This window comes from Hipposideros armiger, unplaced genomic scaffold (genome assembly GCF_001890085.2).
Source record: "Hipposideros armiger isolate ML-2016 unplaced genomic scaffold, ASM189008v1 scaffold_51, whole genome shotgun sequence".
Classification (NCBI taxonomy): Eukaryota; Metazoa; Chordata; class Mammalia; order Chiroptera; family Hipposideridae; genus Hipposideros; species Hipposideros armiger.
The window spans coordinates 4,516,075-4,542,980 of NW_017731401.1; the positions used below are offsets into that span (position 1 = coordinate 4,516,075).

At 41.3% G+C, this 26,906-nt stretch overlaps 1 protein-coding gene across 2 annotated transcripts in view; it reads right to left on the minus strand.

Annotated features, from left to right (window-relative positions):
- Positions 1-26,906, minus strand: part of CPM (carboxypeptidase M) — a 66,150-nt gene that overhangs the window by 4,523 nt on the left and 34,721 nt on the right. For both annotated transcript variants that reach the window (XM_019640506.1, XM_019640505.1), the window contains exons 3-7: positions 22,787-22,884; positions 13,429-13,601; positions 11,586-11,770; positions 10,701-10,868; positions 7,766-7,918 (exon numbers count right to left, since the gene is read on the minus strand). In XM_019640506.1, the coding sequence (XP_019496051.1) occupies positions 7,766-7,918; positions 10,701-10,868; positions 11,586-11,770; positions 13,429-13,601; positions 22,787-22,884 (777 nt within the window). The remainder of the gene's footprint in view (positions 1-7,765; positions 7,919-10,700; positions 10,869-11,585; positions 11,771-13,428; positions 13,602-22,786; positions 22,885-26,906) is intronic.

Consider the following 26,906-nt stretch of genomic DNA (forward strand, 5'->3'; position numbering starts at 1 on the left):
ACTACTTTTGTCTTTTAACCTTCATACTAGCCTTATAAGTGATTAACTTGCTACCTTTTACAACATTAGGTTATTCTGAATTTTACTAAATATTTATCTTTACCAGTTAGATTTATACTTTCATATGTTTTCCTGTTACTAATTAGTGTCCTTTGGTTTCAGCTTAAAGAAGTTCCTTTAACATTTCTTGTAAAGCTGATCTAGTGGTGATGAACTCCTTTAGCTTTCGCTTGTCTGGAAAACTTTGTCTTTCCTTCAATTCTGAAGGACAACTTTGCTAGGTAGAGTACTATTGGTTGGCATTTTATTTTTCCTTTTAGCACTTTGAATATGTCACGCAACTCCCTTCTGGCTGGAAAAGTTTCTGTTGAAAAATCTACGGATAATCTTACGGGTCTTCAACTGTGTGACTTCTAGTTGGTGCTGTCTTATATTTTCTATCTCTTTGTTGAAATTCTCATTTTGTTCATGCATTATTCTCCTGCTGTTGGTGGTCGGTGAGCATCTTTATGGTCATTTTTTGAACTCTACTATGTAAATCACTTATCTGGATTTCACTGAGTTCTTTTTCTGAGGTTTTATCTTGTTCCTTTGTTTGGAACATAGTCCTTTGTTTATTTATTTTATTTTACTCTCTGTTGGTTTCTACACATTAGATAAAACAGCCGCCTTTCCCAGTTTTGAAGGAGTGGCCTCATGTAGGAGATGAATCTTATCCTTGAACCCTATCCTAGCTCTTTGTTGCCTCTCAAATCTTTGTAATTGTCTAAGCAGCCTACTTTATTCTCAGTGGCCCCAGTACTTAAGCATGTGCCAAGACCTTTCCGTGTCCCAAATGGGAGGATCTTCAGTCAGCACTTAGGTTCAGGCTAATTGGAAGCCAGACCCTCAGGAAAGCAGCTTTTAAAGTATGCAAATATACCTTTTTCAGGGGAAGACTTGGAGGTGGACATTTCTGTTTGCTCCCACTGCACTGAGCCTGGGGTGATAGCCAGTTAAGAACCATTGCTTTGTTTGCTAATGTCCTACTGAACTGGTGAACACAAGCCCTGCTGGCCACCAGACCCAGGCAATCAAGGGTTATCTCATGGGTGGCAGCCACAGAAACTGGGACACCAGGTGAGTGCACAAGCTCCTTTCTGAAAGATACTGGCGACCTGGAGGGAGGTGGAAGATGAGCACACTGTACCTGCCAGGGTCCGTCTTTGGAGAGTAATTTAGTAGGCCCCTAGATGTGGATTAAATTAGATGCCTGCCCCTCAGGCTGAAGCTATAAGACAAGCAAATAGGCCTCTTTCACAGAAAGACTGGGCACTTTTTTCAGTTGACTGCCTCTGCATTCGTTGTGCCCGGGGGGGGGGGGGGGGGGGGGGGGGGGTAGCCAGGTGAGTCTGTGTGAGCCTTCCAAAACTGTTTCTGTTAGCCTTGTGGTTTCTCATAGATGTAAGCCCCAAGGCTTTCAAAGCAAGATGTTTTAGAGGCTCATCTCTCGGGTACAGGTCTTAAAAGTTGGGGTGCCAGGTATGGAGTTCAAAGCCTTCACATCTTGGGGAAAAGCTCAGAGTTTTGAGTTCCTTCCTGATTCTGGGTCACTGTACCGGGAATAAGGGTTATGGTGACATTGTCTCAGCCTCTCCTCCCATTTCGATGTGGGTTTTTTTTTTCCTCATTCACCTGATGTGTAGGAATCTGTTAGGTAGTTTTTGGGTTTCTTTCAGAGGAATCTGTTCCACATGTAGCTGTAGATTTGGTGTGTCTGGAAAGAAGTGGGTTCAGGGGCCTCCTACATTGCCATCTTGAACCAGAACTTGGTAAACTTATTTCTGATGTATCTTAAAATACAGTCAAACTCCAACTTGATTTATAAGTTAAATATGTTGTTATATCAAAATAAAAGAACATACATGATAGTCTAAATCCATTCCTGTCATATTCAAGGTGTTTACTCAGTCACCAAACTGTACTACAACATTACCATAGGTGGATTCCACAAAATCCTAAACAAAACTCAAAAATACCAATGTATTAATTTACAATAAGATACTTATCTAGGGACTCAGTAGTTTTGTCTCGTGATCAGGTAAACTATAATACATGGGAAACAAAATTATAATCACGGGGTTGCTATGAAGCATGGAATTGATTGATGAGGTCTTATTACTAATGAAATAGCAAACATTTACTGAGTAGTTAGTATACTTCAGGCTCTATGCTAAGTGCTTTTTTTTTTTTTTTTAGCTGAGCCATCCTGCCACCTGTTGGCAGCTCAGCGGCAGCTCAGCTCAGGCCGGGAATTGAACCAGCAACCCTGTTGCTCAGAGCTTGCACTCTTGAGCGAGTTCTTAACCAACTGAGCCACTTGGCCAGCCCTGGTAAGTGCTTAATGTGCATTTTCTCACTGATTCCTCACATCAGCTTTATGAGGTAGGCAATGTTATTATCACAATTTTAAAGATGAGGAAACTAAGGCTTTGGATATTAAATAAACCTTCTTAAGCTCACCTAACCAACTAAGTGATAGAGCCCAGCTATAAATCCATGGTAGTCCCAAATCCATGGTACCTGACACCATACCCCTCACCTCAAAATTTCAGGAGTAAAGTTTGTAAAAAGACATATTTTAAAACTCTTCTCATTTTAAATTCTATGTTTCACATTTTGTTTTGTTCACTCCGACACAAATCATGTTACCTTAATGAAATGAAGGAGAAAGATGAGGCCACAATGAAAAAATTACCCTGAACTATCCCCAGTTATACTTAGTAATTATTTACGAGGACAGAAAAATATGAGGCACACATTAAGTAGTTTCCTTCAGAAAAGGTTAACATGAAGTGTAAAAAGTTTTGACATTTAGAAATAAAATCTTTATCTTGAACATTAAGCAAACTTCTATCTGGCCCAAGTTGTCTTTAATTTCTTTCCTAATTCTTGACTCTTCATTTTTTTCCTCCAGAGAAAGAATTATTAAAACCCATATTTTCTTCTCACTTTTCCAAATAGGTCAACTATGTAAACCTCTATTTTCATGTAATTTGTCCCTCTTTTGCCTCTTAATAAAATGTTCCATTTACATCTATTCCTACTACTTGGTATGTAGTAGGAATAAATATATTTTTGATCTTTTGATCTTTAGGAGCACTAAACCATAAATATCAGTCATAATTGAGTAATCTGATTATGCATTTATTCATTAGATTTCAGTGGCATTATTCTTTGAAGAGATGTTTCCATTGTGCCCTTCTTAGGAGGTCCTTTGATACATTAGATAAATACAGCATAGCTTAGTGTGACAAAAAGACCAGTCAGGTCTCAATTTCAATCCTAGCTCCCTGTCACTAAACATTCCCAAGCCTGAATTTCATCACCTATAAAATGGGGATAATATATAGCACCTTCCAGGATGGTCATGAAGATTAAATGCAAGTAACACAGAACAGGGGGCTTAACAAATATTAATCCTTTTCTTATATGGATAAGAAAAACTATACAAAGGAATAGAAAGACTATAGCTGTGTAATTTTGGAATTGAAACAGAAATACTGGGTAAGTTTCTGGAATCTCGATTCAAATTTGTTCCACTAGGGCAGGAATATGTGAAGGAAGAAACTATGTATATTTTTTCCTTCTTCAGGTCTCTGAACTAGCTTATCATCTTCCTGCCACTTAGAAAATGTGTGCATTTGAGTAAGATAGCTTGTGGTAGTGTCTGTTAGCTTCCTTTGTATTTTTCATTGATTTCTACAGAACTAACCAAATCAAGCAAAACCCAAACTCAAAAACTAAAAACTATCTTTGAATCTGACTTTACACCATCTTTTAACATCTAAGATAATGCTGAAATAGGATTCAGGATACTAATAATGAGTAGTTGGCAGAAGGCACCAAAAAAAAAAATAGTACCTTAAAAAAGAGTAGTAAATTCCTTCTTGGCTAGAAATGGTTATACTTTAATAGAACAGACTTGAATTTTTGCATGAACAGTGTTTTTGGATGGACGTAGGTACCTATATACAACAGTCATATGTCAGTATGTGTCACAAGTGAACAAAGATTTCAAGTGTCCTGTGGTCTGCCTACTACAGGCAAAGGAATATTTGGATTTAGGGCATCACTAAAAGTCTTCATATTTTAGTTTGACTGTCATTAACTATCCTCTGAAAATCCAAAAGATTCATTTCGATATGACCCTTACCCAAACCTAGAGACAGTTCTTCAAGCGATGGAGGGCTGGGCTATTTGAATATCACTGTTGTTGAACAAACACAGACCATGCCAAAATATGGAGTTTCTATTAAGGGAAAACCCCCATACCGCCAGCCAAATGAAAGCTGTCTTCAGATCTTACATGTCTTTACAATATTCTATCCAGACACCACCAAACCTTCCACGTAGAGGGAAGTAATTGTCTTACCAGAAGATAGGATTTATCTCTATTATGCTCAAATCAACACATTGAGAAAAGATCAGTAGATCCGAAGAGATGCAGAAAGAGCCAGCACTATTATTAATATATCAGGGGAACAAAAAGTAAACATTGGAAAAAATAGCTCAGATAATAAACAAAGGAGAATAAAATCTAAGACTTAGATTTTGTGGCCATATCTGGAAATGAGGGGGAGAAACGTAAAGCTCTCCTTCCCAAGCTTCAGGGATGAGAAATGTGTGCCGGGCAAGAACAGTGGGCTACAGGGCAGAGTCCGAGCTGAGTGGCAGACTGTTCGTTCACTTCCAGGGCTCCACCGAATAATCACAGTTGCCACCTATGCTGGATCTGATGACAGATGCATATCTGTGTCCTGGGCTTCTGGAACTCGGCACCTACCAGATTCTCTTAGGCCAGTTTGCTTAGGTTTCTTGGTGCTGTGGGCCATCCCCCAAACCTTGGGGTTCAGATCTGCTTTGAGGGGAGAGGACAGCAACAGGTAACATCACGGCTTGCTCATCTTTGCTTCTCCCCGGAGAGGGGGACAAGCATCCCAGGCTCCTAGAACTCAGACTTGCCCTGCTCTGCTATCTTGGCCTTAATGTCTTCAACCCCTATTAAAATACCGAAGGCATTCTACTCAGAACAGCTAATCCTAAAATGTATATGGAGCCACACAAGACCCCAAAGAGCCAAAGAAACCTTGAGCAAGAACCTAGTGGAAAGTAGCACACTTCCTCATTTCAAACTAGACTACGAAGGTACAGTAATCAAAACAGCATGGTACTCGCATAAAAACATACATAAGATCAATGCAGTAGAACAGACAGCCCAGAAATAAATCCTCGCTTATATGGTTAATTAATCGACAATGAAGTGGGCAAGGATATACAATGGGGTAAAGACAGTCTTTTCAACAAGTGGTACTGGGAAAACTGGACAGATACATGCAAAAAAAAAATTAGACCATTAAGCATGATTACACAGCACCAAGGGGCCTCAGTTTAGATTGACGTTGGCATTGAATTTAATGGAAAGAATAACCCCGCTGGAGCCTGACAACAAGCTGAGTGAGGCAAAGGAGAGGCTATTCTTCCCTTTTCAGGTGACTAAAACTTTAGACAAAGGGCTCACTCAAGATTACACACAGGGGCAGATGACGAAACAGCTGGGGTCCTACCCAGGCTCCTGTCCTTTTGCCCAGGTCCTTCCATCAGAACAGGAGGCCTTTCCTTCCCAGACAAGACAGGCCAGAGACTTCCAGATGGGTGAAAATCTCAGAGGCATCTTAGCAAGTGGTGAACATGACGCAGCTTGACAAGTACCAATATTTTCCTTAAACCAGAACAATACCAGTAAGGTGGTGTTTGCTTCCACCACCCACCTACTGGGCACCAATATGAAGAGAAGCTTTCTATCAAGTAACAATAACCACATGGTGTCAGTATTTTGAAACAGGGTTTCATGATTAAACTAGGAAAAAAAAATTAAAAAATGCCTGTGTTAAGCCACAAGGGGGCAGGGTTGATGTGTTAATGTATGTGGTTTTAAGTGAATCGTGCACATCTGATTATAGAAACAGGCAGATAGATATTCTTTATAAAACCTAGTGTAAATGGACTTGTAAGCCTTCCAAATTAATAATCACAAGAGCTATACTGTAATTTGTATGTCATTTAACAGTTTATAAACTCCTTCACTGGCAATATGTCAGCACGTTACTTCAGAGCCTGCCTTAATTCAGTGCTTCGCAAAAAAACCTTTACTGAAATCCAGAAAATAGAATATTGCAGTTACCGGGGGCATATTTCACATTCAGTTGCCCTCTCATGTTCATGCTGATGGAGGAGGAATTTTAGAAAAGAATAGGTGGAGTAACACATTACTGAAGTATCAATGTAGGTAGAAAGGCTAAATTATTATGTGCCTCATGAGGAAAATCTAGTGGAGAAATACCAGAATACTAAGCAAAAGAGGACCCAAAGCAAAGTTTGATGACATAATTAGGGAGGAGAAAAACCCGATAATAAGCTGAATATATATTATTAAGATGCTGGTGAAAAATATGACATTTTGAAACACCCCCCATCACAGGGACTCAACCTACCCCATCTATGCCTCAGCCAGTTAGGCACAGCCCTGTGAGTTCACCAGCCACCTATGCATACTTATGTTGGGGTGAGGGGCACGGGGTTGGGGATACAGGTTTGAAAGGGGTTGGGCATCCATTTTGGGGACATGTGGCCAAGGGAAGCACTTAATTGCCCTTGTACTCAGCCTGGTACCCCCGTGCTTTTGACTTTTCCCTCCTTCAACCGTCTCCATCTCTTAGCAGGTGGAAAGCTTTGATGTGAAGCATGCAGAAAATTACAGGAATTAGGCAATTATGCAGCAGGCATGTGATGCAAACCTGTTCAGCCCAAACACACACCCTCCACTGTGGCTTGATGTGGTAGCGTAACCATCATGCCAGTTCCTGACGTGTTTCTTCCCCCAAGCCATCTGAGTGGAGAAAAGGAACTCTGGCAATGCAGAAAAGCCATCCACGCCCTGCCCAGAGACAGGCTGGTGAAATAAACCTGAACTGTGTGTGATTCCATCATCATCCCCAGTAGGGTGTTTCTCGAGTGCAGTGGTTTTCAGAGCCTGGTCCCTGGAACAGCAGCAGCATCACCTGGGAAGATGTTAACCATTCAAGACCCACGAAGTCCAACTCTGGGGCTGGGACCTGGCAATCGGTCTTTTAACAAGCCCTCCTGTGAGCCTGCTGCAGGTTTGAGAAAGACCAGTCTTGCCACATTTAGTCTGTCCATGTGTGATAAAGGCCAGACAGCCATCAAGAAAGCGGGCTGGGAAGATTCCCAGGTCATTTGGCAGAGTTAAAGCTAATGGTGCTAGAAGGACCTCAGTCAATTCTAGAAAAAAAACAAAAATGGCATGTCCAATGTTCTGAGTCTGTGAAACCGTGTGGCAAGTGACAAGCAAACCTGGCTTTTTATTTTTTACTGGGTAATGATGTAACAGAGAAACAGCCTGTTTTCCTGATCTTTTGCCAGATTCCCAGGTCATTCAACACATAAAATTATAAATACTCTGGATTTTACACCCCTATAGTAAAGCAATATCCATTATTCTTTCCTTTATGTGAACGGATAGTCACTACATTTCTTCCACACTGCAGATAATTCATGCAGAGATAATGCTTAACCATTAGTGCTCTTACTGAAAATGAGGCAGGACCGAGAAGAAGCAAATAGGGGCTTGCATTTTCTCAACCCAAAGCTTCTGCCAGATGCTATATTTTGTGTTAACAGAAATTAATAAGAAAATCTTACAAACCTAGGTGCACCTGTTTTATATATTCAATCAATGAAGCTTTGTTAAGATTCCAGAAGGTTGAAAGCTTCTCCTCACGAGGATATTTACAGCATGACAGTTCCAACGTGATTTCAAAACACTGGGCCCAGATATAGTTGTAATCTTGCATTCCACCTAAACACAAGCATATTTAATATTTTTTAAGGTCTAAAATTGGAGTGGAGCAAAGTGTCATGTACGTTGAGGACAAGTGAAAGAAAATACACGTAAACAGGAAAGGACGTATTAGCATATAAAATTAGGGTTTGACATTTAATTACCCAGGCATGACCAGGCAGTCCTAAACATTCCCATATGGGTAACCGGATCACAGCTGATTGACGTTCAACTGTGCATTAGAATTAAGTGAGGGGTAGCAGAAGGGTCCTATTTTGTAATCATACATTACAAAAAGGATTCTTCAAATTATATTTCTTTCCTAAATTACATTTAAACAGATGTAAACTACAGTGAGATTTCTTTAAAAATATTCCTACAAATCACTTATTTTTATTATGTAAAGCTAAGTACGCTACTTTGAAGGAATAATAACAGCCAACGTTTACGAAGCGTTCACTATTGCTAGGTCCTGAGTTAAGAGCTGTGTATCAACTCATTTAAGCCTCACAGCAGTTATTACCCATATTTTACAGATGAGGAAACTTAATCACAAATGGTAAGTAACATGCCCAGGGGCTCTAGCCAGGGGATGACAGACTGGGGCACAGACTCCTGCCGGAGTCCCCGTACTTTCAGCCACGATGCCAAACTGCTGCTGTGAAGGAAAGAAAGGGCGCAGTGCTGACTCTTGGGGAGGGACAGGCCCGGGCCCCTCCTGTTTCTGGGGTTGCCGCTGCCCGTGCTTACTGTCCAGCTCTTAACTCTAGAGACCCTACTTTCAAAGGGTTATACTCATATTTTCTAAAATGCAAAGCTTTTCATATTTTCAAATCTCTGAATTGGGATGTGTCTTGAATGTGATAGCTGAAAAACATCATTGTGTCATGAGTTCGGCTGGAAACGTCTTTTTTTCTTTCTCGGTAGTACACTGTACTTTACAATCAGTGCCACCTTGGATTTGATGAAACATAGTAACTTCGAAGGAAGTAGTTTCTGCCCAATTTTAATTTGTTAGGCTTGATATCGGCCCAGTACAATATGTATTTTCAACTCCATCAGGGTATTTGGGAAGTAGTAAAGTCGAAAAAGTTTTATGCTAAAAAAAGTGGTCAAAATATTATGTCAAAATATTATTTAAATGTTAAGTAGGATCGATGTAGGTCCAGATTCCAGCCAGGAAGAATTTCTCTGTCCTTTCTATTTTGAAGAGTTTTGTATTTCTCTCTGACCCCATTTTCACCATGAAATAGAAGAGGGAGAAACGGTGAGAGACACAAAACAAAAGCCCTTGCTGTGATGACCATGTCTCAGGTAGAAAGAATTTAAATGGTAAAACAGGTGTGCAAAGCATGCAGGATTGAGACTGCCAAGCATGGCGAGTGTGTAGCTCTGGATGAGGTCAGTCAGGCCCGGCTGACAAGACCTCCACGCTGAGCCAGAATGCTTTAAGCTCCTCGGAGAAGCTGGCTGTCTGCTGTTTTTCTCAGAAGGAGACACAGCTCACACACAGGCACACTTGAGAACAATTCCTGGCAGCAAGGTGGGTTCCTAGCTAATTTCCCACACACCTGGGTCTGTCTTGAAAGTTAGTGCACATGAAGGACAGCTCCGCATTCGGCAGGAGAGGGCTCTTTCGTCCCTGTGAAGAGTGATGGGCAGACTAAGCTGGAGCCCTGAGGGGGATGGAGGTAGGGAGGCTGTACCCTACCGGAGGGAAGTTTGGGCTGTTGTGGTCCTGCTGCCTACCAATTGTGGTCTAGCTTATTTGTGTTACCTGGAAAGCTGGTAGAAAGCTGCCCAGACACAAACGTACCAGCTTGTGCAAGACTCCTTATAGCCTGGGCATCCAGAGGGACAACGGGGGAAGTGGCCTGCAGCTTGCTGTTGGTAGGATCAGGCTGAAGAGTCTCAAAGGAGGCACTTTCCACTGAGGCCATGGGAACCCGGTTCCAGCCCACTGTCCACTGTCTTCCCTCTCACCCTTCCATCCTAGGCACCTCCTGTTTTCTCTTAGTTCCCAGACTAGGACGAGTTCTTTGACACCCCTGGGCTTCTGCTTCCATTATTCCTTCTGATAGGAACGTCCCCCCATCCATGTTCCCTACCTGGCAGTCTCCTCACCTCCCCCTTCCTCACCTGGCCATCCTGTTCCAAGGGTGGAAAACTGGTGCCCCCCCCCCACTGTATCCAGCCTGCAGAGCTCTTTTAGCCTGCAGTGTGGCAAAATTTAAAATCATGAGACTTCATTGTACAAATCCAGCTTGTTTTACAAACTGGGAGATCTGGCAATATTGGGACCCACTCCCTGCTGCCTGCAATAATTCACTGGATCTAAGGAGCAGCTGTCCCCATTAGATGAGACGTAAGCATTACATTTCTCCAAGGTCTCCACCACTCCCTATTTACACAGGTGGTACACTGTACCTTTTCTAAATCTCTATTCTAATTATACTGCCATTACAGCGACTTATTTGCATGTTGCTCTTCCTTATTAAACTTGGGGTTATGACCTGTGTCCTGTTCATCTTTCTTGGCACCGTTCCTGACTCATAGTAGGAAAATGCTGAACAAGCATCTGAATAAATGAAGGTGGCCTTGGCACTGAGGAACATGTCTGAGCTTTTCTCCAACGATCAGTCACCCCCACTGCTCTTGGGATATTAGCTGACAGAGACATGACGGAAGGGACTGCACTGGGACTGATACACTTTTGACAGCTGTCGGAGGTCAACAAAAACCAGCTGGCATCTCTGGGTGCAGGCAGTAAGAAAAATGGTAGAAACAAGGAGAAACTCACCTTTGAGTGGATACCAAGAGTATCCATTTGTAATTCCATCAGGAAAGTTCATTTTATTTTTACACTGATCTCCTTTCATGTTGGGATTTCTTGAAGCATAGGTATTTGCAAGATATTGAAAAACATCGTCATCAGGGGTTAAGCTCCGGGAGTGTAATGTTCCAGTTCCTGTGTGTGGAAGAGAAACCAAGGCCTTTCAGTTGATGTTAGAGTCAGAGGAAGCACCGCAGTACCACACTAGCAAATACATCATGGTATCACACACAAAGGCTCTCATTTCCTGGAGAGAAATCCTCTCCCCACTTCCATGAACGCTCCCTCTACTCTTCTTGCTATTTTTAATGAACATACACAAGGTGACATCACACAAAATAAGCCACATACATATCCAAACTCCTAAATCAGTAACAGTTAAATATCCTTAGTCACTCTTGCTAATTTCTGGAGGCCAGTAAACTTTCCTTCGATACTGTAGGGATTAAAGGAAGCCGCTGTAATAGTTTAAGTCCTTGGTACATAGCTCATCCTGCTGAGTTTTAAGAGGAGTTAGCAATTATTACTCATATAATTAGCAAAGAAAGGTAAGTTGTTCTAGTTTAATTTTCTTTTAGCCATGTTGCCGCTTGTGAGATCACCTAAATCCCAGTTTTACTATTTCACTGATGAATGTCAATGAATCCTGTTGTTGCTTGTCAGTTCAGCCATGTTGCCCATCTACTGTTTAGAAATCGTAAGGAAGGATAGCTTGGGGTTGAGAAAATGAGGCTCTTTCTACTCCTGCCAGATAAGTTGAATGGAGAGAAGAGTTTATCCCCACTCAGAGGCAGAGAATTTGTAGTTTCACTCTGGGCTTGGAAGGCCAGAGCGGGGCCTGTGTTTGCTTACCTGGAACGCCATTATCAAATGGGTAACTGGCCACCAGGGCACCACCGTGCAGGTTTGCAGAGAGGACGAACGTCTCTGTTTTCAGCCACTCCATGACTGCCATAGTTTCAGGCTGCCTTGATACGTTATTAAATTCAAAAGCATCAGGGAAGTTTCTATTCAAGTCATAGAAGTTACCATTTTCCCTTTAAAAGAAAGAATTTTTCAGGGTTTACTTGGCGGTATGTGAGAGAGTGGATTCGTGCGTTGTGTAAACCTTTGGTTTGGGCTCTGGGTGTTTTTCCAAATATGAATCCAGGGGTGGTGGAAGTTTGCCTTAGCAGCTTCCAGTGACTCACACCTGGCATTCACACAGTATGCAGTCCCCCTCCCATGTGACTTGCTCTCACCAATGGGACAGTAGCTGTTGTGATGGAAGCAGAGGTTTGATAAGTGTTTTGCATTTCAGGGTGTTTGCTCTTGGACCCCCCTTTTTGGAATCCTCAGATCCTAATGGAGAGTCCACATGGGGAAATGAAGTACCCAGTAACAGCCGGACCTGAGACCCCAGACATATGGTCCTGGGAGGGCTGTCAAACTCCAGCTGAGGCCCCAGACATCACGGCACAGAGATTAGCCCTCCCTACTCTGCCTGGCCCAAATCCCTAACTTACAGAATTGAGAGTAAATAAAAAGGGTTGTTTTAAGATTCTACATTTTGGGGTGGTTTGTTACATAGCATTTGATAACAGAAACAACAGGAACGTGCTACTTTATACAAATGTATTTCTGAAAAGCGAACTGGTCATGTGTAAATATGCTAGAAAAACTTAAAAGTTGAAGGGAATCAAGTGGTGAGATTTTATTTATTTTTGGTAAAAGCAAACAAATTTTTCATTGCACAAATATAAATGCATATTAGACATTTGAGAGCTTGCTTGGAGGTTATAGTAGGGGAGTGCAGCTACTTGTATACCCTTGACCGAAGAACGGTCCTCTCCTCTATCGGGGAAGGGCGTCTTCTTCGACCAAGCACGCAGCTTCTGCAGAGACGCACATGGAGCGGTAAGGGAGGAAGAGGACACCCGCCTAACCAGCCAGATCAGCTGAATCAACCCTGGCGATCAATGAGGTGACAGATGTCACAGCCAGATCGCCCTCACATCCTAGACATTTGGGAAATGATAAACTTCCTGAGGTAGCTTGAAACAAAATAAACTGTTTACATCAGAAATACTACAAGCCTCATTGTTTTTTTGGATTAGTTCTTGTACTGGGTAATAAAGCAAGTGGTCATTATTGGGGGCCTAGGGACTGTGCAAGGCCCTGGGGATTAACAGTGATGCACACAATCGGCAGGACGCCTGCCCTTGGGTCGCTTATAGTTTAGATGTTTAACAAGACATTAGACATTAAAAATTGTACTTTGAGGGTAAAGTGCTAGGGTGATAAGAGTATAACTGGGGACCTAACGTAGACTAAGGAAAGAGTCTTTGAGGAAGTGCTGTTTAAGCATCGAGAGGGGTGAGGGGTGGGAGATGGGCTGTGAAGAATGCCTGAGGTGAGGAAGAACCTGGTAATTCCAGGAGATGAAGGAAGGTCAGAGTGGCCCAAGCAGGGGGAGGGGGGAGGGGGCATGGCAAAGGAAGCAGTAAGGTGGGCACTGGAGGAAAGCAGCCTCATTCCAGATTTTCCTTTTCATCCTAAAAGCAATGGGCAGGCAGCCCTGAGGAGTCTGCAGCACAGCGATGCCATGACACCGGCTATGAGATGGTTCACGAACTCCTCTCGCAGGGCCAAGGGGTACCTTCTGATGGGGGCCTTTTGTTTTGTTTCTAATAAAGATCGACTAGCCTGTCATTACCTCCCGTTACTGTAAAAACAGTCAGGCTTTCTGACAGCTTCAAATCCATCTGGGTTCATTGAAGGCATGATGTGTATCCGGGTATTGTTGATTAAATTGGTGACTTCAAGGTCTTTTCCATCATGGGTTACGAGATACTCAATTAAATGGAGCAGCAGTTCCCGCCCTACAGTCTATATATGAGAAAAGGGGATATTATTAGGTCAGAGGAAAACAAGGAAAACAGCCCCCAAAACACAAATTCTCCAACAAGGGACTCTACACATGGTCTCTGAGATCAAAACCAGTTGCGAGACAGACCACTGTTTCTCAAGCATATTGATACTCTGCCAAGTGCCAATCAATCACGGGTGTGCTGAAAGCTTTTTTTTTTTTAAAGATTTTTCTTTTAATTGGGGAATTGGGGGAGGGGAACAGCACTGGGGAATCGGGGAAGAGGAACAGACAAGTTGCTGTCCTTTTGTTCTTCAGTCTAGTTGTGGAGGACGTCGCTTCACTGGCCCATGTTGATATTATCATTGCGCTCTTCCCGGGTGAGGCAGATCGGTTGCCGGCCTCTGGACGGCCGCTTGTGGAGGCTCTTGGCAGCTCACACCGGCTGCCGGGCCACACACAATAGCTTATGGCAGCCCACTGCAGCAGGGGTGCAGCCTACACCGTCGCAGGCGACTCATGGAAGCCCAGCTTCAGGTCGAGCTGTTGTTCACCATCTTAGCTGTAGAGGGCAGTGTCACTGGCCCTCATGTGGGGTCCGAACCGGGGCCCTGCTGCTCAGAACTGGCGTCCCAAGCCAGCTCTTAACCAACGTGCCACTCGGCCGGCCCTGAAAACTTATTTGTTAATAAAAGTTTTTTTTTAACATTAATTAAAAAATACCCAGGCCGGCCGAGTGGCTCAGTTTGTTAAGAGTTGAGAGCGTGAGCTCTGAGCAACAGGGCCGCCAGATTGATTCCCACATGGGCCAGTGACACTGCGCCTGAGCTGAGCTGTCACTGAGCTGCCAACAGGTGGCAGGATGGCTCAGCTGGTGTAACAACAAGATTGTCTGTTTGATAGTGGACTATGCCCACCCGCAACTAAGACTGAACTCAGCACCTTGAGCTGAGCTGCTGCCCAGGTGGTTCAGTGGATAGAGCATGCGCTCTTAACAACAAGGCAGCTGGTTCGACTCCTGCATGGAATGGTGGCTGCACCTACCCGCAACTAAGATTGAACACAGCACCTTGAGCGTAGAGGCCACGAGCTGCTGACGGGAAGCCAAATGGCAACTGGCGCCCTCCACAATGAAGATTGAAGAACAACTTGGCTGGTTCCCTTCCCCAAATTCCCCAACACTGTTTTCCTCCCCCAATTGCCCAATAAAATCTTTTAAAACAAAATACCCATTTGTAAATAATTTACTTTTTAAAAATGAATTAGAGTAAAGTTTATTCTTATTATGATATTTCCAATTTGCTTCCCTTCTGAAATACTTTCTGGAGTAGTAGAGAAAAAGGTGGGGTTGGCATGGGAGTTGTGTGTCTCCATGAAAATGCACGGTGCAAGTGAAAGCCATCAGGGATGTCTCAGTGGATGGCAGGTGGAGAACTACTGCATGGGACATGTAGATTTTTAATGGAGAAAAATCCAGGTTTGTAATAAGCATAATTTAAATAGGTTTCTGATTTCCATATTCCTCTATTTCCAAGTCCTCTTATTTCTAAATTCTCCTATTGCACATTTGTGCAATTTTTCCATATTACTGTATTTCTGATTTCCACATTCTCATTAACTTTAGCCATTTGCATATCATCCTCACAATTTTTTTTGCCATATCTGCATGTTATCTATACTATTATTTGTATTTTCTCTAAATTGGCTCACTTTTTTACTTACATTAAAAATGATAAACTTTGTGTCATTACCATTTTGCTAGATATGCTTTTAATGTACATTAACATAAAAACATGACTATGAAAATAAAATGGTCGCATCCACCTAAAAGTATCTTATGTACCAATGGTTAGGAAACTGAAGACCTGTGAGAAACCTTGCTTTATAATTCCCAAGGGGGAGATTTACTATTTTTCTTATTCTTTTTTTTTAAAAGTAATTCACATTTCAGTCTTATAGGAAGATTTGATTAGGCAGTATCAATTTCTCCCTGTAATCCTGGGTTCAAGGAATTTTTCTGAGTAAGGAATGTTTGTCTCTTACATAAGATCAGATGCTATTGAGGGGTTGGTAAATGGGAAATTGGGGCAGCAGGTGATTAAATAAGGACAATGCTCAGAGGCATTAATGTTCGCAGTGGGCAGGAAAATAATCTTCAACTACAACTCCACTGTAGGAATTCATCGTTGTGACAAAGGATGAGCAATTTCATCTTATAGGCCCCTCACTGGCAAGCAAGCAGAGACCACATTTTCTGAATTTGTTATCCTAATGAACACAAAATAATTGAAATTAGGACTAAGAAAATTTGGATTATATGAATTATATGTTCATAGGTAGCCACAAAATCTAGAGTGGAAATATATTCAATTCTGACTTCAATATTTTCCTACTCGTTTCAATTATTTTCCCTACTGTGATTTTCATTTTTACAATCAAAATGGTCACTTGAAAAAAGTCCTTATGAATTAATAACCAAAAAAGCCATACACTGGGTTTCCAACTCTATGTTTTGGAAGCTCAAACACTTTTGGAAGCAACTTCCATGAGCCATTTACTGGCTACCCTAAAACCAGCAGAGAAGGGGCTGGTGACTTTAATTTTTGAAAGGTGACTTCAAATGTAGAAAATGTGGTTGATTTAAGGAGCTTTTCTGGCAGTGGAAGAAAAAAAGGTAAAGGAAAAAAAGGAGGAAGTGACCAGGTATCACTTGCAGCTCCCGAAATTTCTAAATGCTTGTTGGAGACTGTAGGTTGGTTCAATTAGAGGGACAAATCAGGAAAAGCCTGAGGCTCGTCTGAGTCCAGTACAGGCAGGAGCCATATCTGAATCCTCATGTGATTCTCAATGTGAATTTCCCTCTTAACTATCTGAGCCATACATCCTCAAGCATGGCAGAACTCAAGACATGTTGGCAATGAAATTCATTCAATCAAAAGCAAATGGAGGGCTGGCCAAGTGACTTGATTAAGAGTGTGAGCTCTGAGCAACAGGATCGCCGGTTTGATTCCCACATGGGCCAGTGACCTGTGCCAGAGTTGGGCTGCCGCTGAGATGGTGAGAGCATGTGCTCTCAGCAGCAAGATTGCCAGTTCCACTTCCACATGGGATGGTGGACTACGCCCACCCGCAACTAAGATTGAATGTGGCGACTGGACTTGGAGCTGAGCTCCACAACTAAGATTGAAGGACAACAACTTGTAGCTGATGGGTCCTGAAAAACCACAATGTTCCCCTTCCCAATTCTCCAACACTGTTCCCCTCCCTAATAAAAATCTTTAAAAAAAAAAAAAAAAAGCAAACGGAGGGGTGACCGGTCAGCTCACTTGGTTAGAACATCGCGCTCATAACACCAAGGTTGCCGGTTCGATCCCCGCATGGGCCAATGTGAGCTTCGCCCTCCCTAAAAGAGTCAACTATGCCATTGGAGCATGAAAGCAATGTATAACCAATGACCATGGCTGTTCCCCAATAAGAAATAAAATTAAATTAAAAAATGATTTTTAAAAAGCAAATGGAAACAGAGTAAAGAAGCTATGATTAAGCTATAAAACTGGATTAAACAGCTGTGGTAATATGGGTAGGGAATAGAATGTAAAAGTTAAGGTTTATAATTAACAGAGAGGATAGGAGCTAGGGGAGAGGAGAGGGGACTTTTCAAAGTGAGAATGTCTTCATTTTTCATAGCAATGGCTCGTAAGACACTATCAAAAGTTTTAAAAAATATATTTTTTATGATTACAGTTTCAAAGTTTTTCCTTGACTTTAGAAGAATCTTCTGATCATTAATTTCTTATTTGGAGAAAATATTTGTCAAGTTCACCATTTTAGTTTCACTTCAGTTTTAGCCTGTTAAATCCAAGTAAAATTAAATCTCATACTTATTTAAAGATAACATATAATATGATACGACACACATTTAATTTTATATCCTTTTAATCCCTTTGATTCTCTTACTACAGAAATGCATAGATGTCTAGAATGACATCTGGCAAATAGTATTGCTGGCTATTTTTTTAGTGATGGTATTCTGAATGATTTTTATTTCCTTTAATTTTTCTACTGTCACTTTTTAAATTAAAGAAAACCTATGTTTTACAAAAACAATAAATTCATGATTTTTTTTTCAAGGAAACAAATGTGTAACCAAGGTATTTTCTGTTTGTCTCCATGTGCCAAAACAAATCACAAGTTCTTAACTGCAGAGGATAAGTAAGAATCTTGGAAATACAATAAAGAACCAACTAAGAGTCAGATCATTTAAAAAATGCTGAAGTAAACAGATGAAATTTCAGTTAAACAAAGTCCTCTTTTTGTGTTGGGTCATATTTTGCTGTCTCTGTTACTGCAGATTTATGCCAAATAGTATTCAAATTAATTCTTCCCAACCTCAATATAAATGTCTCAAACACTCATTCATGTTTTATGTATAAAACTCCCTTCATTTAAAATTAAATCGTTGAATATGAAACCTTAGAAGAGTCCAAATTTTAAGAAAGAATGTGATCAAAACAGTCTCTAGTAGCTTAACAAGTCTTGCACTTAGCACACTCACTTCCTCTTTGTGCGAGTGTAGACTTAATGAAAGAATCCCTCATTAAGAAACTGAAAGTCTGGATGAACACACCAGCTTTTTGAACCGTTCATTCATAATCCATCCTGTAGATAAAATGGCAATAACCCAGAAAATAGAAAATAATTCTCTATCAGTTTTAGTTCAATTCAGTCAAGTTGGAATTTGCTAGACAGATAAAAGTGGCTGTTTGAACTCTTCAAAGAATGTTTATAAACAATGTGAAGCCTTTTTTGAAGAAACAATCCACAACCTAGGTAGTGTGTTGTGTGAGAGAGAGTGCGAGGTAGCATAAAACTTCAGCTATCCTAATGATGGAATCTGTTTTTGAAATGTTACACTGTAATGCAGCTTCTGGGGAAAAAATAAGGCTGTCAGCTTTGGGGCTCCACAATGGTGTGTTTATAGATTTAATTCATTAGCCTGATTGACTAGCTAAATCCTTCAAGTATCAGCCTAAATATATTATCCAGCACACTTTTTGCCTGCCCTCCCAAAGTCTGAGTTCCATGACCTGCCTGTATGGTCCCATAACTCTTCACATTTGTGCTATCTTAATACTGGTCACACACATTACAATGGCCTGACTGACCTTGACTGACCACCCTCTTCCCACTCCACCACCTAAGCCTTGAGGGCAGGGATCCTAACCGGCTTTCTCTGTAGCCCTGGTATCTTGCCCACTTCCTAGTATATCATGCCCTCAAAAACGACTGTTGTTACTGTTGACAAAACCATGACAAGGTCAAGACTATTCTAAGGAGGAACTTTCTGCAAACATGAGGACTTAAGGTGCTTAGTGAGGGGGGGATGTACAAATGATCAAGTTATTTCATTTGAAGGATTTTCAATATTGAATGAATTTTACAGGGGTGAGGCTAATAATTCTGGTCAGGCCAAGGACTCGGGATTTCTGGTCACCCCGTTTCAGACTCATGAAAAGGGAAATGAAGAGAAAAGGGATGGTTATAGGAGGAATTTAATACATGCTTAAAAGGAATTAGACACTTCAGCTGGAATAAGGATTCTGTCTAGATCCAAAAAGAAATAATTAATTACCCAAAGCCACACTGTATAACTGAGGACATTTTTGTGTGTGTGTGTGTGTGTGTGTGCTATCATCTGGGATAGTGGTGGAAAAAGAACTTGGGAAGTGGCATTTGGAAAGACAATCTTTAATTTTCTGTTTTGTTTTAGAAAGTTTGGAACCTCTACCGCATGTTGACTATACATCCCAGATTTTCTAGGACAGGCACAGTTTCAGATATTATATCCTGTTGTTCATGCAAACATTAAAATGCCCTCTAAATACAAACATTTAGACATACAAAATATATCTCATAACCTGTCTCCTAGATCTAGAAAGTGTGTGAAAATCATTTCTCTTGTATTTCAAAGTTGAAAAATATGGTCACTATTATCCACAGAATGCTTTTCCCTTCAACCTGTATGTATGGAATACAATAAACTATAAATTAATGCCACCAAATGTGAAATTCTAAGTGTGATGTGGATATTTCAAAAGTCTATATCTGAATAAATCATCAGAGTAAAAATAATTCTCTGATGGTTAAGAAACAGAAGCTTTAAAAATATATATATCTCCAAATGTCAGCTGTAATTAAAAACAAAACAAAAAACATGAAAAAAAAGTCTCCAGAATTAAATCAGAATGGCAATTCAGTTAAGTTTAACAAACACATATTGAATACTTACCTCCATACTATACATGGCCATGGGCCAAGATCAAGGGAACCTTGTGAGCCCAGCCTCTGACCTGTAATTTGCCCATTACTGGAGTAGTTTAAAACTATTGGCACCCAACTTTTTAAGCACATAGTCAGGCCTCACTTCAATATTTCCATTAGATAGGAATGAGACATGTCTTAACAATCTAGAGATCACCCAAGGATGAGAAGTTTTTTTCTACAAAGTTTTAAAAAAATAGGATAGGAGATAGGCACAAACAGAGAGGAGGGCTCGAGTAAGGAACAAGGAGTGGTTTTCCCAGGCTTCTCTCCTGCACCCACGTTTAGGCTGATGGTATTAGATGTCCCCAGGTTCGGGGCATGGTCCCAGTTTTCAGTAAAGCTCTGATTGTAGATATTGGGTTATAGTTTACTCCAAAGCCACCAGTAGCAGAATGAGGTGGAGGTGGTGGGTGAGGGGGCAAAGACCCACTCCCAAATAATGTGAATATTTGTAGGGTGACCGAAGGGCAGAACCCCGCTCAGTCTGCGCTGGTATCACCCCTTCCAATTAAAAATGATTAGACTTCAGGCATGACAGCACTGCCACTTAGGAGCTTGCATAAATTAAACCTAGAATTGGGCTTCTATAATGCAACACACCAGTGTGTGCAAAGGAGGGACTGGATGGTCTAGAAAAACATCTGCTTGTCTTATTAAAATGAGAGAGGTAGAAACTCAGAAACCTTCCTCACATGTTGTTCTGAAAACAGGTGACAAAGCCTTATCGAAAAGCTACCCGGTGTGATTCCACAGCAGTCAAGGAGGGGGAGGCAGGGAGTAGGGAAAAGAGAAGGACAGAGATAGGTGACTTGGAGACAGATACTCATTCCACTGTTACTCTAAAAGCCTGCTACTCTTTTAGATGATGAATGAGCCCAAATCTTCTCACCAAATGGCACTGGAACAACTATCCATCCAAGCCAAAGTAATTTGGAGGCAGAGTTCAGTGCTCAGGCTCTGGGTTCAGACAGCAAGGTGTCAGAAATCTGGGAGCCTGCACTAAAGGAATAAGCAAATTCAGAGGTGAGTGAGGGAAAGGACTCTTGCTTATCTTTGGACGTTTCGGTTCTGAGGATTAATTTTTGAGCAGCAGGCTGCAACCTCGGAAATGCCAGGAATTCAATAAATAAACTACTGAAGTCAATGAGTGCCATATGTCTCTTATTAAAAATGCTTTTTACGGGACCTTGATCAATAGGCGAGATAGCAAAAGCGAAAGGAAGTCTGGGCAGCTGTCTGTAATGAGCGGTTGTTTTATTAAAAACAACTTTGGTCCAACTCCCCACAATATTAAGTCTTTTAAAGCGCAGCCCCATTATGCTCAGAAAAAGTCACATGGGGGTTGAACCCCCATTCACAAATCAGGTTCAGAGACCAACCCCTTTCTTAGAGGCGAGCGTTTGCATCTTAGCTCCAGCTGCAGTCCCCTCACTTGGCAGGACAGGTTGGGCAGCATGCCTGGAGAGGGCAGGCTGTGTGTCATGAGGGGTGGGTCCTATTCCTGTAGAACCCAGGTTTGGGGAGGGTTAAGGCAGGACAGGAAACTCAGCATTTGATTAGAGCATGCCACCCACACTTTCGCCAATTCAGAAGTGTTTTAACAAGCCAGCCGTCTGTACTTACTGGAACATACATTTACTTTGACATTCCTTTAAAGTGAAGTGTGCTTTATAGGGGTTTACATTATTTCTACATACATTTCCTGTATTGTGATGACTAGGAACTATCTTTCCCTTCTATTTGATTGCCTAGCTGTGTAGCGTCCTGGTGAACAGAAAACAGTGCAGTTGTCGTTGTCTTAAAATACTCAGAGGAAGTAAGGGGAGAAATAGATGGGCATTTTCAAATACCCAGAAAGAATGGCTGGGTGGGTAGGAGTGGTAAAAGGGTATTTTGCAAAATATAAAATATATAACATCCATAAAATGAAACAAAAGTAGAATTTATCCTGCTAAGCTGGAAAAAAATGCAAGACATTATGGAATTTAAGAGTGTTTGTCGAATGATGGGTATGAGACAGCCCTAAGTTTGATTGTCTAAATTTGAGCATTGAAAACATGGAGTATTAGGTTAAGAGAAAGTGACAAAAGCGTTCAAAAAGCCAGATACTAGGGCAGCCGGATAGCTCAGTTGGTGAGAGTGCAAGCTCTGAACAACGAGGCTGCCAGTTCGATTCCCACATGGGCCAGTAAGCTGTGCCCTGTACAGCTAAGATTGTGAACACCGGCTCATCCTGGAGCTGGGCTGCGTGAGCAGCCAGTATCAAGTGTGAGTGGCTGGCAGCTGGCGAGAGCTGCCATGAGCCGCCGTGAGCGGCTGGCCTATGGCCGGAGACCCACTGCCTCAGCTGGGTAGAGCACAATGATCATAAAACCAACATGGGCCAGTGAGCTGCGTCCTCCACAACTAGACTGAGAACAACTGCTTGACTTGGAGGTGGGGGGTGGGAGTGGGGAGAGGGGGGAGGGGAAAGCCAGGTACTAGGAGTTTGGATTGCTATTTGGGATCTTCTGACAGTTCTGGGTTCAAACAGAATATAGCTTCTTCGCTGGGTCACCTCAGTGCTGACCAGGAGGTGAAAAAAGTCAGCTCAGGAAGCAGTTCAGGGACTTGGCTGGCAGTGCGAAGCTTGGGCACTGTGGTTTGAGCCCCAACACAAAAAGAGCTCAGGTTACCCTCACAGGGCGCTGGGTAAACAACCACATGGCCGCAATGGTTATTGGGCCCTGGTTCCTGACATTCTCTCAGAAGGCCTAACAGGAAGACGGTTCCAGATTCTTTGCTACAATTTATGCTGCCTTCTTGGCATTTACACAGGGCACAGGAGACCTGAAGGGAAGTTTCTCTGGTGACATTTCAGATATTTAAGCCACATACATACCTCATCTCCATGCATGTTTGCCACGTACTTGAACTCGGGAATCCCAATTCTGTGTTCCTTTGGTGAGCGCCCCACAACAAGAACCCACAGGTTTCTGCCTTTACAGGGAAGAAAAATAGAAAAATAAATTGTCTTTTAAAATGACAAATGAACCCTGGGAGAATGACTAAAGGAAACAAAAGATGCTGCTTGTCCTACCTGATTAATGTTTCAGGATGACTAAAGTTCACGTGACTAACACCTCCGCGCTTAAAATGCTCCTAGTTTACTACCAGCCAAAACCCTTCCAATTTAAGCACAAATATTGAACTTACTATTTCAGAAGGCGATTTTTAAAAATTGGGGACTTATTAGGCTATGCAGGTCGTATGTTTCCAAAATGTTTATATACGTTGCTCTGAGTTCCTTGTGCTTTGTAGAAATGATCTTTCTAATTCACACAATTATATAAACTTAAACTATAGTTGATGGTTGACTGAGAGGGTGCTGTAACTCTCAGCATAAGGAAAGTGTGTGGGGGGAGTGGGGATGGAAAGCTACAGCAATAAAACATGTATGAATACCTCAGAAGGGAGATTGTTTTTAAAGTAAGGAATCTTGTATTCAAATGCTGATGGAACACACAGCTCCTTTGGGGTGAGGGTCCTTGATGTGTGTGAGTCCTGTCAGGTGAACTAGGAACCACAGTCCATCTTAACAACACCTCAAGGAAAACTTCTCAGTCCTAATCCTGCCACAGATGGTGTGATTTGGGCAAGGAAAGGCAGAGATGAAAGGTCGTTGAGGGTTTGTTCTTTGTAGACCTTACAGTTGGTGCTCTGGTTCACATTATCTCAAGTAACCCCTCATCCTGACTCACTGAGATGGACCCTCAAAAAATACTAAGTAAACTGCTTGTGATCACAGAGCTGGTAAGAGGCTGTGATTTGAGCCTCAGAGCCAAGGCCTGTTTGATTTCAATTCTAGTGCTGTTTTCACTAATGAAAATGGCCAGTTCTCAAGAGGCTTGGTTTCCTAACCAGTAAAATGGAAGAGGTCCCTTTCAATTCTAAAATCGCCTGGCTCTTTCAATATAAACATTTTAAAATCAGAGGTTGGGGGTTATATGTTTGATATCTATCACATACGTACAAAGGTCAAATAACCTGCACTATTTAAGCCTTCTGTGGACATCATGAGCCCAGGAAAGGCATTTAACAGCAGCTAATGGGCTAATATAGAGCAGGTTTCTGCAGAATTTCAGATCTAGTTCCTTAAAATGGGGGTCCCACAGGCTGGGAAGACTCAGCGCCATGAGGAACCCAGGGAGAAGTAGATAATGGACTTGTCTTTTTCACCATTTATTCTTATTATAACACTATTTTAGGGAATTTTGTCATGACAGGGTGATGCATTAAATTTAGTAACTGTAGGGATTCTCAGAAAACACCCCCAAAATGCAGTTTCTCTGATTGATGCCATATGTTCAGCGCAGAGTCCCATTCATTCATTCACACACTTATTAAGTACTATTAATACTTTATCCAGGTGTTTACCCAGGTGACTGTACTGTACAGATAAGTCACACTCTCCACACCCAGTGAGTCTCTGAGCTAGTGGAGAAGAGCAAATGCAAACATACAATGACACAGACTGTGACATTTGTGATCATAGAACTGTGTATAAGTTGTTGTGGATGTGGAATAAAATAAGAAATGGTTAACTTTCAAAACTTTACAGATGGAGGAGAATTTTAGGACTGACTTCTGAATATGATTCTGAAGAATGATTCTGAGTTTGCCATGTGGACAAGCCCAGTCACACGGTGATCTCCTGCCTGAACCATTTCATGAACCAGAATCTTCCGTTCTCCAATAATACCAATTCTCAGGTCATTTGGAGTCAATTCTACACAGTGAACATTTTCATGTGAAGCAAATGAGAGGTTTTTTTGAGGAGCAAGCTATTCAACCTGGCTCTTTACGTTTCCTTCTGGGGAATTCTTTTAGGTAGCTATTAATACGTTTAAAGCTCGAATGATCACATTTATACAGAATCTAATCCGTTCACAGGCAAGGCAAAAACTTCAATATCATCTTAACATAATATTTACCTACTCTGCATCTGCCAACTGGCCTGTTACATAAAGGAGAGTGTAATACAACAAACAAGCTGACAAAGTGGATAGTCAATATGATTCGGTTTAAGGAGGGAAACCAAACCAATAAAACCTAAGTGAAGAAGTACTTTGGTGGGTAACTCAATCTCAATTTTAGCACAGATGGCCCCTAGGTGAACTGCAAGATGAGAAACTCAACTTGAATAACCTCACTGGCACAAAGGCTGAGAATGAAATCAACCAATAAATCTGGAAGATATTCATGCAATGCTTTGGGAAAGACAAACCTCTTGAAGGGTTTTAACCACCCTCTCCAATGAACATTGGCTGTCTCTGGCTTACACCAGAGCTAATGCACAAAGGACAAACTATTTACTTTTCACAGCCTGATTGCCAAGGTAAGGGTAATTCAAACAAGATATTTTTTTTTTCTATCAAGGTTGGAAAGGTTACCTTTATTCCCCAAAGTTCTTGCTAATACCAGGTGTGCTAAAGAGTTCTGAAATGCTTGGCCTCTTTCTCCTCACTAGAAAGTAAACAAAACTTGGATTCCAAACATTTCAGTATCTGTATTCAGGAACTTACTCGGGGCTTCACACAAACCCCAGTGATGTGTGATGGGTTCCCAACTGGGTTTGCTTGGAGGATCAAGAAAAGTCTTACAATTCAGAAGGATTCACAAAGATCCACAAGAAAAGAAAGCATACAATAAGTGCCACAAAGTACTATAGGAGTTCAGAGAAAGCAGGAAAAGCTCAGAAAATTAAGTACAGCTTCAACACGTGGAAATGGGAGTAGTGTCAGTCCCACATCAGAGTCACCTGGATCCTTATAAAACTGTCAATCACTTTGCTCAGTCTCCTAAATCAAACTCCAGGGGTAAAGCCTAAAGTCTGCATTTATCAGGCTCCCTTGGTGACTCTGAGGCCCATTAAAGTTTGAAAGCTACTGTGACTGAGGCAGTGAACATCCAGATAGATTTGGGAGGCAGTCAATCTTTAAGTAAAATCATCTCATTTTTCATATAATCATGAACACGTTTCTATGTTGACAAATATAGGTACTTCTATATCTTTTAAATGACTGCTTAATATTTAATGCATGAATGCATTACCATTTATTCCAGCAGTGCTCTATTGTTAGGTTTCCAACAATAAGTATTTTATGTAAATGTCAGCACATCCAGTAAAATTACGTACATGAAAATATAATGAGGATATTTTATAGCGTGAAAGAAATCAGAATGCAAAATTATAGAACTACAACCATGTAAAAACAGACCATTCATTAAAAAAGACACCATGGAAGGAAATAGCTCTACCACATATAAACCTTTAAATTAAATTATGGATGAGCCCCTATAAGAATTGAAAATAAAAAAAACAAAACAAAACCCCACAACCAACACATGCTTTTAAATGAACCAGATAAACTATGCTAAAAAAACCAAAAAGAACTGAAAACGTTACACTGTCAGCGATAAGGGACTAAACGATAGGGTGATAAAACCAAGTTTTTTTCACTTTTCCATCTTTTTTTAAAAATAAAATATCAAATCCTACCATACATTAACTCCAGATACTATGTGCTAAGCACGATGCAATGTTACTTGATCTTCACAACATCTCTTTGTGGTGGACGATATCCACAATTTATTGTTGAGGAGACTGGTTTAAGTGGCACAAACAGGGTTCAACCCCAGGTCTATCTGATTCCAAAATCTGTGCTTGTCTGGTGACTCTAGGCTGCCTCAGTCTCCCTGAAATACTATTGGGTTGTTGGAAAAGTCATGACGCATGTTTGCAACAGATGGCACTAGTTCATTTTTGGAAGTACTAGAGTCATTCACATCCATGTTATTGCTATGTCATTTGACAGGTGACAGTTCTAGCTTCATTCTGAAAAAAAAAATTGAGCAATTTGGTTGAGTTTTGGAGATTTTACAATAAGTTGAATATAAAAGACCAAACTGTGCATTTTTGCCATATTTTACTGTTTTACTTCCATAAAGGGAAGAACGCG